Source organism: Talpa occidentalis, unplaced genomic scaffold (genome assembly GCF_014898055.3).
Source record: "Talpa occidentalis isolate TD23 unplaced genomic scaffold, MPIMG_talOcc4v2.1, whole genome shotgun sequence".
Classification (NCBI taxonomy): Eukaryota; Metazoa; Chordata; class Mammalia; order Eulipotyphla; family Talpidae; genus Talpa; species Talpa occidentalis.
The window spans coordinates 142,048,680-142,065,204 of NW_026555331.1; the positions used below are offsets into that span (position 1 = coordinate 142,048,680).

General features: G+C 40.4%; 1 protein-coding gene across 1 annotated transcript in view; it reads left to right on the top strand.

Moving 5' to 3' along the window:
- The window catches only part of EXOC4 (exocyst complex component 4), a 668,442-nt gene that overhangs the window by 548,919 nt on the left and 102,998 nt on the right, over positions 1–16,525 (top strand). Inside the window, exon 14 of the mRNA XM_037513395.2 lies at positions 2,535–2,713. Coding sequence (XP_037369292.2) covers positions 2,535–2,713 — 179 coding nt within the window. The remainder of the gene's footprint in view (positions 1–2,534; positions 2,714–16,525) is intronic.

The window sequence follows — 16,525 nt, forward strand, 5'->3', positions numbered from 1 at the left end:
GGTACTTCGATGGTGGGTGTGAGGTAGTGACACACATCTGTGTATAGTGTTGAAAACCTTTGTTAGTTCAATTTAAAATTAAAAGCTTGGAAGCCCATGTATGGATTTCAGTTCACACCTCATTGACCTCTGCTTCTGCAAGGGGTGATGGGAAATTGAGTGGTGTGTCCATATGTTTTGTAATTGGGCATGTGGCTAATTCCTATAATATCTGTGTCCTTTTAGTAAGAGTCCATGGGAGGGCCTCCCCAGTGGCGCAGCGGTTGAGCTCTGGGTTGCGAAGCTGCCCACAGCCACTGCAGCGCCGGTTCAATCCCCGGCTGCTCCCCGGCCACTGGAGGAAGGTCCCACATGGCGTGCAGACCTCTCCTGCCGCCCGCTGCTCCCCTCAGCAGTGTACTTCGGTCCTTCTGCCTGTTCTACTCCCCGCTCTGGCTCTGGTGAATTCTGTCACCCTCCCGCGCTTCTGACTGTACCCAGTGCTTGTATAAATAAATAAATAAAACAAATCTTTAAAAAAAAAAAAAGAGTCCATGGGATACTGGATACTCAGTAGGCAATAGTGGTTTCTGTTACAATAAATGACCTCTTGATTCTGATAAAATTCTGTTTTCAGAGATGCAGTGACATGTGCTGTGATGTTACAAGGCTCTCCACTTGTAAAACAAGCCTTGCCATCTAATTTATTTACTTCTGATCACTCATCTGTTTCAATTTGATTCATCATCCCATATTCTGTGTTGTCGCTAAATAGATGATGATCTCAACAGTCCTAAGAACATTAGCTATCGCTTTCACCAAGTCTGTCGCACTGTGCTAGGCACTTAAGAACAGCATCTTAATGATTGGCTTCCAAATACTTCAAGGGAGAGGGGTTTATAGACAAGGAGAGCTATGAGTTGCTAATAATTAAAATTGAGTGGTGGCCACATGGGGGGATATTACACTCCTCACCCCACTTTTGAAATTTTCCTGGTACAGATTTTAAAATACCACCTATCTTGTCACATTACTTCAAATGAGGTCAGCACCTCACGTCTAGCTGCTAATACTCACAGAGGATTCAGACCAGGTCTGTCTGACTTTGAGACCGGTGCTCTATCTCCTCCTCCTTGAAGCCTGCTTTCCAGACAAGCAGCCTGAAACCAGGTAAATGTGTACTCTTAGGCCCCACCCTCAGACCTTTCACACATCTCCATGCAAGATTTGCACACTGAGCTTCCTCTGCTCAGTCTGTGTTGCCTTTGTCGTCACGCCTTACCCAGGTCCTCGGTCAGTCAGGAGTTTTCCTTGGAAAAGGTAAACAGGAAGCCTAAGGGTGAGTTCCTATGTGGCAGCCTAAACACATTTTTCATAATATGTAATTCACAGTGGTTGTTTGTTTTTTCCCACATGGCGTGTCTGCCACAACACTGGGCATTTCATGCCTCGTGCCACTGAGGCATCATTTTGCCCATATCTCAGCTGCTGGGAATCACTGCTTGCTTGAGACTGAATGTATTTGGTTCTTCTTAAATAAAGCCCTTGTTTCTGCTCACCGAAGGTATTCCAAGTTTTAAAAACCCTGGGACTTCGACAAAATGAAAAATTCCAGGTGTCTGTTCCATCCTTTTCCACCATCAGCCCTGCTCACCCACCTATGTATGACTTTCCTGGAAAGCTGTCTCTCCCCACCACCCCCAGTCACCTTCTACCATCCCAGCTCTCCTATTTGGGAAGAGAGTCCTGTGGGAATCCAGCTCTCCACACGTGTGCATGTAGGCAAAACAGTTAGCTGTGGAGTAACTGTTTCTCTTCTTCTGCATCATGGCTGGACCCTGTGGTCCCCAGGGTCCTTTCCAACTTCATCCTCTACCCACATTACTGTATTTTCAGCACCCCCAGGACTCCCAGTGAAGGCACTGGACTTTATGTGAAGTCTACCTGATTCTGTTTTTCCAGACAGTAACTATATGCTGGCATTGATTTTTACTGCTTTCTCTTTCAAATGAGAGTGCCTTAGTGCTTTAGGGTTTATATGTCCCAGATTTTTTTGTAGAACAACTAAATGAGTGACTAAACAAGGGGGGGCCTGTTGCCCATCTCCACTGTAATCTGCCTCCTTCAAACATCTGGGTCCTCTTTGCTTTTGAACATTTTGAAATATTTTCTAGCCGCCAGATCCCCTTGGTGATTTTATTTATCACAATAAACTTCAAACCATGTACATATCTAATACTATTTGTCAGCTTCCCGAGCAGGAGAAAGAAGGGAAAATCCCACCAAGAGCAGGCAGCGAAGCCATCCTCAGGGACTGACCCTGGGCAAGAGGCCCCTATTGGTGCTTGTCAAGGTCATCAGGATCCCTTCTCCCAAGAACGCTCTCATCTGGGATAATTTAAAGTAGATCTGTGAGGGTTTTCTCATAAAATTAAGCCAAGGAAAAAATAACATGCTCTAAAATTGTGGTCATAACTGGGATGTGCCCTCAAAAGCATTGCCCACCCTCCTCTTTTCCAGGCTGTGTAGAAAGTATGTTCTGATGTGTTTTCCAGGGCAGCCTTTGGCAAGGAATCGGAAGTTCTTATTGGGAACCTGGGTGATAAATTAATCCCAGCACAAGACGTCCTACGCGACGTGAGCGACCTCAAAGCCTTGGCCAACATGCAGGAGAGCCTGGAGTGGCTCGCGGGTCGGACCAAGTCTGCTTTCTCCAACCTGTCCTCCTCCCAGAGTGAGTATCAGGGGCTGGGGGGCGAGGGGGGGTGCGGCGCAGGGAAGGATGACCTGGGGACTCCACCTCAAATTGAGTGTGGGGATGTGTCCAGGTTTTCGGGAGGGCTGTTGTGCCACGTGTCTGGGCCCTTATGATTCTCTGTGCACAACTATAACCCAAGCAAGATCCTTGTCAACAGGCCTGACGTTGAACTTTAGAAACACAAACTTATGTAAGATTGACTCACTGTGTCTCAGTAACAGAAAGCAGTACCTTTTGTGCTCCTCGCAACAACTTCTCGAGGGTAGAAACCATCTCAGCGTGCAGAACCAAGCTCACAGCTGATGTTTTCCTTTCAATGCCACAAAACTCACGGAAAAAAATAAGTGTCTTAAAAAAGAATAATCAAAGTGATTAAGGTGCCAGAAAATAGAGACAATGAGAAAAACAAATTATTCTGGAGAAGAGATGACTGAGAGATAACTTAATTACAGACTTTAAGGAAATGAAGGAGTTGGATATAAAACGAAAATGGGAAACCTTTTTCTATAAAGGACCAATGACTCAGAGAAAAATAATTGGAAAGTTTTAGGGCACATAAACTTTATTTGATATCTGTAAAATGAATACTGTTAAGGAGCATTCGTTCAGAGTAGTATCAGGCAGTTAACATAGAGGCAGAGAAAATGTGAGGTGAAGAAGGAATAAATGAAGTAGCAGATTTGAATTTGTAAGTGGAGAGATGGAAATAGGAGAGAGAAAAGCAAAATAATAGCAAAAACATGAAAGGAACAAAATCCTGTTTTGGGAAAGGATTAGAAAATTGTTGAGATGAAAATGCTTACATTACTTGGACTGGGAACTTCAGAGTAAGTTAATTATTATCGTTGTTCTCTGAAAAGTTATCACTAGAATAGTACAAGGAATATTGTTGTAAGTACTTTTGAGCCTAGAGATAGAGGGGGTGTGGATGAAATCTGCAGGGGTAAATCATTCCCTGAGATAACAAGCCTTGAAACCAGGTGCAGGATCCTCGAATATTCACCACTGAGGGTCTCGGCCAATTATGTAGTTATCCTCAGACTCAATAGCGACTGGGCAACAGGAATGAAAGAAGTGGAGTTTTTGAATAAGATTATGTATAGGTCTGCTTTAGAAATCTTAAAATATTCCTTTTATTTGTACTTTTAGTTTTATACTTTGTGCTATGTGAAATATTACTTCTTATCTAATGGTAAAAGTATACATATTGATTCTTAGAAATTGGTATGAATAGAAAATGCGCCCACCTGCTGAGGATAGTTGGGGCCCAGTGTAGGTTCTAGCAGATTCTGCCCAAGTGGGTGTCCTTGAAAGGCCCTCCACAGTATGATCCTGTCCTACCAGGCGATCCGTCACGAGTAGTCAAAATTTTCCATTTTATTTCCCAGTCCACTAAAAAAAGAGCTAATTTCCTTTTTGCTAATTGCAAAATAAACAGCTCTCAAAAGGGACCAGATGCCTTCCTTCCTGGTATCCTTTTTCTCTTGCAAGTCTTCAGCTCCTTGGGTTGATTAGTGAAGATTGGGAGGGTTCCTCCTGCTTGCTGGGCCATCAGTGCCTGGTATTTAATAGTGGAATCTCTCATCTGCGATGCAGAGCATCCCCAGATTCTATCCTGTCCATTCTGCAAGGACTCCTCAGGGCAAAAGAGGACACAACCTCTAAACCAAGCCACTGAGTGAGCCACACAGGCTAATCTGGCATCACCTGTTTTCAGAGAGAGTAAGTTGCTCCCTGAGTTACGCTCAACTTCATAATTGTGTGATTTAGCTGTTGTGTTCATGTCAGTAAGAACACCCAAAACGGTTGACGTCTAATTCATGTCTTTAATCATCTCTGTTATTCTGACAGAGATCTCTTCTACCACACCCATTAATACTCTGTCTCAGATGCTCAGTTCCATTTTATAATAGAAGCTGTACCCTCGCGGTTCCTTTCAGGGTGATTATTCCACTCAATGAGTGATTTAAGTGACTGTCAGTTTTCTGACGATCAGTGCAAAACCCAAGTGAACTGTAATCCCTACTTATGTTGTCTCCGCTGAAACAAGGCATCACACAAACCTGGTTTCTTCTGTTAACCAGCCTCGCTCACCCACACGCCTCTGTTCTTTGAAGTCCCAGGAGAGACGGCCATTGATGTTTATAATTTGAACAAAGCAGGGGATTCTCTGATAATGGGTTACTTTGATTGCTCCATGTCACTGTGACTCTAGAAAGGGAATAGGGACAGCTCTTTATTTTTCTTTTGAAAAGCAAACCAAATGATTGCCTCCACAAACTGTTTCTGAGTCTGGAGACTAGATAGCAGCCTGCCTTCTAGCATTCATGGAAATAGCAGGATGGAAACAAATCAAGAAAATACATCTTAGGTTTCCTTCTTGTTTCACATCCTGTTATCTCTTTAGTATGGCAAGTGCCATACTTTAGTGTAACTTAGAAGTTATTAACGCAGTGGAGTGGAGGAAGTTTGCAGAAAATATTTTTCATAGCATATCCCTTCAACAGGATCCTCATCCACCTGAGACATTTCATGTCATACTGAAGAGAGTATTGCATTTTTGTCGCAGGGTGTGGGTGACCATTTGTCCAAGAGCTGAGTTGGGCTTTTATTTTTTTCTATTTCTTTTAGTGTTTGCCTAAATGTCACTGTCTTCATTATACTTATGCCCCCAACTTCATTGCACCTATTCTTCTGAAGATTCTTTCCATTGAAATTCACAGACTAATTAAAGGAAAAAGAATACATTGATTCATAAAAGTGGTAAATTAAAAGACTTAAAGCATGGCTGGATTTAAAGGTTCACAAGATAGCATCCTGCCATAAATATGCCTGCACACCGGTTCTTTCTCTCCTGGTATTTTCTCTTTATTGTGTTCCATCTCAGGTAAGTGTTTTCTCTATGGCAACAACATTGGCGACAGGCAGCACTAAGATTATTTGATCCCGGACCAAAACAGTATTTTTTCCAAGAGCTTCAGAAACAGTTGAAGAAAGAACTCAGATCGACCCAGTTTGACCTTCTCCCCTGCGTCTCTTCTGGTTTTCTCTGTCTGTATATACCATGTTTTCTGACTCTCTCTACCCATAACTCAGTCTCTCTCTCCCACTCCCACTTCTAGAATTCTTTTTTTTTTTCCCCAGGATCTATTTTAACTGATATGTTTGCAGTATAAGAAAGTTGAGCAGAACCATATTTAGCTTCAGGCATTCAGGATCTAGATTAATATATATTCCCCCCAACCCATCTGACCAGTTTCAACCTTGCAGTAAGGGCACAAAGCAATATCTACCTTTTGTAGTATCTGTTGTTGTTTGTAAGAATCCTAAGTAAAGACTCTGAGGTTAGTTGTTATGGTTTAAGAAAATGCTCAGCCAAATGTGACCTACATAAAAATTATTAGAGTGTATTCAATTTGAACATTAATGATTTTATTTTGTATTTCATCCCTTTGTATTAAGGATGTGTTGCTTTTAAAAATAGACTACATAGAATTGAGAGGGGGCTCAAGGGCTTATTTTGTCTGCTTTGCTTCCTCATGGGGTCCTCTTCTCTGTTTTAGATTCTGTAAAAAATCTCTAGGATTAGAGATTCTAAAACTTCCTTGATTATAGATTCTGCTCCTTAAGCAACCTTACTGTATAGGAGGTCATATCTTTTTTAAGTCCCTTTGCTTCAGTTTAACTCTTTTCGTCTGAGCTATTTTTCAGAAATTAAATGTTGAATGTTACAACATGCATAGATAATAAAAAGCCATAACCTGATCTTTTTCAGTCTGAAAAAAACCCACATAGTTAAAAGTTACTCTAACTTCTTTTTTTAAGATTTATTTATTTATGCATACAAGAGCTGGGGTACAGGCCAGAGATGTGGGGCGGGGCGGTGGTGAGAGGATTCACCAGAGACAGAGTGGGGAGCAGAACAGGCAGACAGACCAAAATATGCTGCTGAGGGGAGCAGTGGGTGAGACAGGAGAGGTCTGCTTTGCCATGTGGGTTGCTCCCTGGCTGCCCGGGGATCAAACTTGTGCTGCAGGGGCTGCGGACTGCTTCATAGTAAGGTGCTTAACCCCTTGCGCCACCAGAGAGGCCCAGTTCTTCTAACTTGTAAGACAAATAGATCTCATGATTTTGACTCCTGGAATTGGTACAGGAGTTACATACTAGTTACACAATTATTTATATTACTTGTTCTCTATTGTGGCAAGAAGTACATAATAGAAAATATACCATCCTAACCATCTTTAATTGTACAATGTAGTAGTATTTTTTTTAAAGATTTATTTATTTACACATACAAGAATGGGAGTACAGGGCCAGAGGTGCGTTAGGTGAGAGGATTCACCAGAAACAGAGTGGGGAGCAGAACAAGTGGATCTACTGAAATGCACTGCTGAGGGGAGCAGCAGGTGAGACAGGAGAGGTCTGCTGCACCAGGTGGGTCAGCTCTCTGGCCAGGGATTGAACTCAGGCCAAAATGGTGAAAGCAATGAGACTTAACCCATAGTCCAGTTGGAAGGCCCCTATTTACATTTTCTTTATCCATCTGTCAGTGGCCACTCAGTGTGGACACTTAAGTGGCACTGTTGGCTGTTTTTGTGAATACTGCAGTGAACATATATGTGTAAATTATACTTCTTAAGATAGAATCATTTGTAGTATCTATTTCTGGGCCACCCCATTATTTTGTACATGAAGAAATTATGGCTTCAGAATGGTCACACCCTATGTCTATGCCTAAACTGGTTTGGCAATAAAGTCTTCAAATTTCCAGTTTAATTTTCTCTCCACTAATCATTGCTTGACCATTTCCAAGGTTAAATACTGGCAATGCTGTCATACTATACTGTATTTCCATCAGTCCACCCATGGGTGTCATTTTTTTTTTTTTTTAGTGGAAGTACTTTAATACCTGAAGTAAACTTGTGATCATTTCAGATCTTCATTTTCTTGTATGTAACCAGAATGTTTCTGCATTATATTCAATAATGCGTGATCCCTTTTGAATTTCATTGTAGTTGTAATAAAGCATATCTCTAATTTTTTACTTTCTATTTCTGTTCTAGAAGGATTTTCTAATTTATAACTCCACCTTTCTTATTTATCCTGATATGTAATATATTCTAAATACTGCAGTGTCCTAACCATTTAAATGTGTACTTTGATTTAATTTTTAGTTCATTAAAATTAAATCAAAGTAAGACTTCAGTTCATCAGTCACCATATCCACATTTCAAATTGGTTATTACAATTATATCAAACTTTCCCATCATCACCAAAGTTCTACTGGATAGTGTCATTGGTCAAAATTTAAAATAATGCCATTCCACACACTTAACCTTTTAAAATACAAGTTGAATGGTCCACTAAGCTATATCCAGACATGGTTAACTATTTCAAGTGTCCAGTCTCCAAATCCCAGACACAGAGAAGTGTCTTTTAGGCCTAGCTTTATCCTAAATTATTTTTATTGTTGGCAGAAGGAAAAGGGTTTAGTGGTTAAATACATTGGAGAAACGTTAAGTTTAAGAACTTCAAATATCATTCCTACCAACAATAAAATTCCTGACATCCTTACTAGATTTATAGGGTAATTATGGCAATGCAGTATTCCCCAAACTCACCTCACCAAAGCATCCCAGGATGCTTCTCATGGACCAGATTTGGGAAACACTGTGCTATGTTCTCTTTCTACAGTTTGCTCAGAACCTTTTATTTCTCCCAGGGAAGTCAGACAGAGAATAGTACAGATGTTTTTCTGTCACAGGGATGTAATTTTGTATTACTGGCAAATTGGCATCGGATGACTTCTGTTGCATTTGGGTTATTTGATTTTTTGATTTTACAAATGTTTGAGTCAACCGATATAAAATGAACATAGTGTCCTTGCTTGTTTCAAAATTGGTTGGTGTGCCTTTTCCAGCCATGACAATTTCCTCAGAGTTCTCCAAGATTCTAGCTCCTGCTATAATCCCACACCTGAGTTCATCAAGAAATGCTAATGTGGTAAGCCTCCTGGGATTGACTTTGTGAAGTAAAATATTTATTTTAGGATAATTTTAGATTTAGAGTAAAGCAGCATTCCTGCATAACACCTACCCAGTTTCCCCTATTATTATCATCTCATACTCGTATGTTACACTCATCACAACTAATGAATCAATATCAATACATTACTATTACTGACTCAAATGTCTTTAGTTTTTACCTGATGTTCTTATCCTGTCCTAGAACCACATCTAGGATATCATAACACACTTAGTTTTATGTCTCCTTAAGCTCATCCAGACTATGTCAGTTTCCTGGACTTCCTTTTTTTTTTTTTTTTTTTGACCTTCACTGTTTTGAGGAATACTGGCCAGGTCTTTTGTAGAATGTCATTCAATATGGGTTTGTCTGATGTCTTTTCATGATTAGACTGGACTTATAGATTTTTGGAAAGGAAAAACCACAGAGAGAAAGTGCCATTCTCATAATATCACATCAGGGAGAACTCCTATCAACATGACTTGTCACTGATGATGTTCTGGGATTGATTTTTATGTCTCCAATTCATATTGTCCTCTCCAGACAGTTGCTCTGAAGTCTAGATTGACCCTAGACTTGCCATAAATTGTTTTTGTCTGTTTATCTTGTGACTATATTTTAACATGATATCTACTATAAGCCCAATGTTTGGACAAGTTGAATAGCTGCTAAAAAAAAAAAAAAAGAATCATCTATATGCAGTTGATATAGATTATAATCTTGTGTGGTCTGAAAGGCTTCATGTGGGAAGAACTGTTTTTTTTTCTGCCACATGCCTTGAGAAGCACGTGCAGCTACTTCTACGTGCAGTACGTGCAGCTACTTCTTAGTTGACACACAGGCTAAGCAATCCTCAATAAATATACACAACCATATTGACTTCAGATAAAGCCAGGCTGAGTTTAAAAGTTATCTGAATTTTCTTTACTAAAAATAGTCTTTAAGCCATTTTCATTAGGGTCTAATGTGCAATGTTGACGCAAAGGCTACTTGTGTCCCAAGAAAAATCCTGCTAGGGTAGAAATTCTCAAACATGGCTTCACGTCAGCTACACTGATGCTGGGCCCCACTTCCAGAGATTTTGATTGGATTATTCCAAGGTGTGGCCTAGGCATCCCCATAACATTCTAAAGGATTGGCTCTCAATCTTGGCGAAGAATCCGCCCATTTGAACAAGTTAGCCAGGGTTTAGAACCATTGGTCTAAAACCCCCGAAATCTCCTCTTTGATTTTTATATCTCTTTATATAAGTGGGAAATGCTTTGTGGTTATTTTTCCAGTTCTTCTATTCTCAAAACCTTGGGGTAACCATGGACAACACAAGGCAACATAAACTTCATGTCTATGCTAAAGTCACTTATGCTGAGCAGTTTTGTTTAACCATCTTGTCCCCCAAATGTAGCATTCCCTACCCTTTGCAAGCCAGTTAAATGAGAAGGGCACAGTGTCTCTCTCAATAATAAGGCAGAGAATTTGGAAATGTTTACAGGTCTGTTAAATATGTGATGGGGAAGGGTTTGGTGTCTGGACATTCCCCACCCATGTTCATGATCTCATGGTATGCCAGGAGGTCACTATGTGTCACCTGCTATGAGTTAACATTTTCTAGAAGATAGAATATGAATTCTTCCATGCTGGAGCTCACTATCATGGGTTTTTTCTGTCTTAATAGTAAATGAAAGATAAAATGCAGACACCCTACTATTTGCTTTTCTGCCTTGACACAAAGAAGCATGAAATTTTCCTAGCCAAGGTCTCATGGGACTTTGTCCTGTTTCAGCTTTGCTTTTGTCAAACCATTAAGCAAGAATTTTCCCTGTCATTTCATCTGATTATTTTTAATTAAAACTCCACGCGTGGTAATTCCTCTCCTGCTTCGGTATTTACAAGTTTCAAATATTTGTAGACTGTTATCATAAAGCTCCTCCTCAGGCATTTCTTAGCCGAACTCCACATGTTTGGTTTCTTTAATCATCTTTCTGAGCTGCCATAATCATTTTATTTCAGTCATATTAGTTGTCATTTTCTTAAGCTGGCTACTGAGTCAGTGGATTCACTTATTCTTTTCCTCTCTTGATAATAACTTCCAAATTCATTGTCATTGGTTCATTCTATGATCAGGCTGTTTACTGATAAAATTTAATTATCATTAGTACTGTATCTTCTTCATGAGCTTGCTGCCCACTGCCCAACTCTGAATTCATTTTGATCTTATTGACATTACTTCTACTGTTCTATGAGCTTTTTCTACCTTGGAAAATAGCATCCACAGGTATTTCCATGTTGTACCCAATTTCAGAATAAATCATGTATTTTCTAGGAGTAAGAACAGTATATGATCATTTGATGATGATTCTGTTTTATTCAGTCTTAATTGTACTCTGTTGTTAGTGAAGAGAAAATTGTGTGACAAGCTCCTGTGCTCAGTGTGTTCATGGAAGGTTCTAGGCTCCTCTGAAGTCCGTGCCATTGCTAATAATGGAGATGCTGGAAATTCTCTCATTTTGGCAGGAGAAACATCTGGGTTCCTATGGTCTTCTTCACATTGATGTACTAAGTTCTCTTACTGTTGATTATCTTCCGCACTCCTGGCTAGATCATGGTGGGGCCCCATGTTCCTTTTCCTTTCATACTTTTGAAATACTGATAACGGGAGGATTAGTTTCCTTTTTAAACATTTCTACTCTTTTTTCCCTTTTCTCCCTTTAAATACTTTCACATGGCCCCTAAAACATGGCCTCTGTGGCCCCTCCCTAAACCTTTATGTTCTTTTAATTCATAGAATGGTACCCATGTGTCTGCCTTGATCTAGGGGGCAGATAGCACATATTTGACTTTGAGTCAGGCACACCTGGGGACAGATCAGAAAAGTAACTGTCTTACCATAGAGACACTCTTTAACCTTTCTAAGCTAAATAGGTCTCCCCACCTGTGCAGTAGAAAGCATGATGGGGTGCTTAATGGTCATAACTATTAAGTGACATGATGAACTTAGAGTTTTTTAGCAATGAGCAACACACAGTGGGTACTCAGAATGGGATTCCTGGGATTTCTTTTGGGAATCTTATCACTGGAGCACCCACTCATTTCATTCCTGTCCTACTATTGGGTCTTCACCTTCCTCCTGCCCCTTCAAGCTTCCCTTTTATCTTAAGTCCTGTGATTGCTCTTCAAACTCTGTTAACATCTAAGCTCCCAAATCATTTCTATTAAATCATAATTCTCTGTTCGAATTCCCAAATGTATCTGAGATCATGGAGCTGTGTCTGAAAAGGGACCTGCATCTGAAAGTCACTTCTGTGTACAAGTTCCCATCTGAGAAGCCAAAGTTCGATCTCCAAATGGTATCTTTTTGGTCTTCAAAACTATAGGAAAAAGACTCAGCTATTACCGAAGAACAAGCCGAAACTACACACAGTTCCTTTTTGTCAATCAGTTGATCATCTGCCGAGCACATTGTCCTGCATGAGCACTGATTAGAAACCAGTACCCCACCTCCCTGAGCAAGGAGGTGATTATCAATTGTGAAGCTAGAAAAGGCCAGTGCTGTGGGTGTTTCCTTGTAATTATGGAGTTCTAAGTGTCCATCCATAAAGAATTACATGTCTGCTTCTTAGAAAATGCCAGCATTTATATCCATAAGGGAAATATTTTATTAAAATATGATAATATCATGGATGTTTAAGTGTGGTGGCTGGAAGATTTCTGTTGAATGATTCTATCTTCAAACAGAACTAGAAAACGGAAATAGCAGAAATATAAATGGAAGTCTCTGGGAAAAAAGGGAGGCAGAAGTTGGAAAGAGAGAGAGGGTCTAAAATGACAGGCTGAAATTGCTGAGCCAGACTGAGGAGGTGGTGGGAATGCAGATTTGCTCAAGTCTGAGCCGATACCTCAAATGACAGGGAGGAGAAGCAGCCACTGAGACAGCGGGACTTGAGCAAGAAATCTGAGGGCCCTGATTTGCCTGTCAAACAGAAAAGCGTCTTTTGCTGAGAAATGTGGAAAGACCTGAGGGTCTGATTGTACTATTAAATCTCAGCTCTTATCTAGAAAAGCCCTCGGTAGTTGGCTACCTTAAAACTTGAGATAAGCTTACTAACGGATGTGAAATCATGACGTACGAACTCTTCACTAGAAAAAGTGAGTCCTGTAATTTCTTCATCCTTGAAATTAAGTTTAGCTATGTCCTAAGTTCGGTGGCTAGGAGAGACAGGGGATTCTGTCTGTCCAACAGGGGAATTCTGACGGGGAAAACAGAAAGAAGAGAGAGGGTCAGCCCACGGTTAATGGAAGAAATCTCTATCACTTGGGCAGGATCAAATGTAGAAAAATGTCCTAATTGCAAACTGGATATGCTTTTTCAGACAGTTTACTTATTAATCAATAGTGCATAGAGACCCCTTCCAGACACCCAGCCCCAGGAAAATATAACAAAGGGGCGTTATGTGCAAATGTGTGTGCATAGAACAGTCCCAGAGGATGCCCTGGTGATGTTAATGGCACTCAACATTTAGATTGCATTTCATACTTTCAAGGACCTTTCGAATCATTAAATCTTAATCCCTTATCCCTGCCTCAAGCTGTACTTGACAGGCCAGCCTTTATTCTCTCAGTTTTACAAAGCACGATCATGAAACACAGACGTTTGGCTGTTTGCCCAAGGTCAAAATGAGACTAAACTTAACTGAGAGTACAGACCACAGTGTCTGGAAAAACAACACAATCACCTGTTGCGAGTGTTTCTCAGAACAAATCAGCATGCCTCTGTTTCCCCACAGAGATACTGCTGTTCTTTAGCTGTGTCTCAAAATGTCAGCAGCAAGATGAATGGAAGGCAGTGCTGCTGCGTCCCTGGGATGAGTGACATGGGAGACACTTCCCAGAGAGATTGGGAGGAACCCATCTTGAAGCAAAAAGCTGTCCCCAGCCTTCTCCCCAGGGATCTACTAAGGAAACAAATTTGGTGGTTTTGTGTTTTAGTAAAGGTCTCTTACTCTATGGTCCTAAATTCATTACTGTAATTTAAATCTAATACTATAAATTATACAAAAAATTAAATAAAAGAGCTCCTTCTTCATAGGAGGTATAGATACGTATCAGATATAGGTCTCTAAGCCATAGTATTATGAATAGTAGTTAATTCTGCTTGCCAACATCTTTGAGCTCTGGCCATTGAACCCGAGTGGATTTGCCTGGAGTCTTAACAACTTCATCCAATTTTTATGAAATAATAATGAGGACTTTCCTGGAAGACTGGTGGAAATCCTAAGTGTCTTTCTGGAAACCAAGAATATCTGAGCTGATTCATCAAGGAAGCAAAAATCCTGTAAATGTCAGAAAGATGTTATATGCTAGAAACCCCCTTTGGTCAAATTCATCTAAAGAACGTGCTATTTGTAGGTGACTTTTCAACAAGTCTGTCAAAAGCTTCTTGCTACAGATAAAAATTCAATAACCTTTCACTGTGGATGTGCCACAATTATCACTCATTTAAAAACAGTCCCTCTAATAGAGTATTTTATCATGCTGGACAGTCTCTGCATTGTTCATTATTTAGTGTTTGCTAAGCTGATGGCACTTCCACAGCACTTTTCTTATCTCTACTTCTTCAGAATTGGATTTTTATATTTCCGAACCAGTCAGATATGACAAGTCATTTTCTCCCCTCTTGTCTTTTAAGAAACGCAAACTTGATTTCATTTTTTTCAACAATCACCACTTAAAGATTAAAGTTATTGGAAATGTCTGTATTAACTAGCAGGGGGACATGCAGTGGAGGACGATTGCATTTTAATTGCAATTGGGGTTTGCCACTCTTCTTTTTCATCCTTTTCCTCCTCCATTATGTGTGCATTCGATATCTCTTTGGCACCCCGTTTTTCTGACACACACAGCGGATAGCAAAGATGAAATATTAGGAAGTCTGACGTGGTTAGAAGACCTGACAAGGTATTATCAGAATTATTATATTATAGAAATTCAGTCAAAGTGATGATAAGCTGTGTAAGTGGGTCTCTGTAAATAAAGCTTGTCTTTATATGAGCAACTTCCCAAAAGGAAAATGATAAAGTCATTAGCCCAAGGCCTGGGAGAGAAATGCCAGTTCAAACAATATCTCTTTCTCTATAAGCTCATTATTAAAATTTTAAGTCTTGCAAGTCTGAAAACTTCACCTATGTGTGATTCCAAGTGAATCATTTTGAAAAGATGCATATTTACCCAAGCTTGGAGCTAATCTATATTAACACATGCTTGGGTGTTCACTTTTTATTCCCAGTTTTATCGTGGCTACTCCGATAGGTTGTGCTGTTTTCTAATTAAGAGCAAGTCTCTTCTCTGTATGAGGAATCTGGGAGATTTAGGTGAGGAAGCCTGGACATAAGAGGGCAGTGTTTTCTCTTTCCTGCCTGGAAATGCTCTCCTTAGATCTAGAAGTCTTGTCCATCTCCCACGGGAAGGTCTCTGGTCCAATTTTTGGAAATTCATTCATTAACTGTGACAAGATTTTGACCTTTTATGGTACAGTTTTTACACAGTGATATCAGGATAATGAGAAAAATTGTAGCAAGAAATTCTCACCAAAATTATCCATTGTAAGATATGTGGGTTATCCTTGAACAGATAATAACATCAGTGGGTTTTTTTTTTTTTTTTTTTTGTGCACTGTTCATAAAGGCCATCCCTTAGGATTGGCTTCATGAAGAAAAATATTTCCCCAATCTTTACCCAGAGAGAGACAGTCAGAATTTCTGTTGTGTCTGCTTCTAAAAGGAGAAGTGTAACAAAAAATAACTACCGTCATATTATTTGTTTAAAGGTACCACAAGCCCAATTAACGCTTTTGCTCAAGCCAACAGCCCTTGGGCTTTTTACAGAAATGTTGGAAGTGCGCTAGAAAAACACCCCCACAAAAGAATTTTGCATATGCTGCTGTCTCTGCCTCACTTGGAGAAGCAGAGCTCTGGTCACTGACTGACAGATGGCTGCCACAGAGCCACCAGCGACCGGAAGCTCCTCCTCCAGCCTCCCTTTCATGCAAACAAGTGAAGGGAAGGAGCTTTTCTTAGGCACTGTACCCAGACTTTCACTCCTTGACCCAGCATTACCCGGGGAATAACAAGGATGACCTGACATCTGATTTCACACTCCTGCTAGATTTCTGTTCCCTGGCATCAGCATAACCCAGTAGAAACAAGCATAAGTGTGGCCTAGGACAGGCACTTGACATCACTGGTGGAGGGGTCTGTGCTGTGAATCCCTCATAGGATTGAGTTAAGGAACAAGTCAGATAATGCTACATAGCACCTGCTATAAGGCCTGGCAACCAGTGATCTCTTGATACATGGTATTTTTTTCTTTCTTTGTTTTATCTACATTTTAAAGCTCATTTGCTTATGCTTAGATGCCCTGAGAATATTTTATTTCTGACTCTTTCCTTCTGCTGCCAAGATTTACCCATAGTGGTACTCAGTATGAAATGCCCAGGTCTGCCTCCTGCTTTTCCTCCCCTTCTCCTGTCCTTCTGTTGAGAGCTGGACCATCCTGCTTGATCATTTAATTTCACTGTCAGGGAGTGGGTGCAATGGTTTTGAAATTAAACTTAGTGCCTTAGGTTTATCAGCTTCCAAAATCCTTGTGACCTTTGAACTCAGGCACAGGCCAGGGTGGGGTTCATTCACGGCCACCATGAGAAAAATCATAAAGTTAAACCTCCATCTCTCCATAAATGCCTTTCTCTATAAACTTGTACTTTGGCCT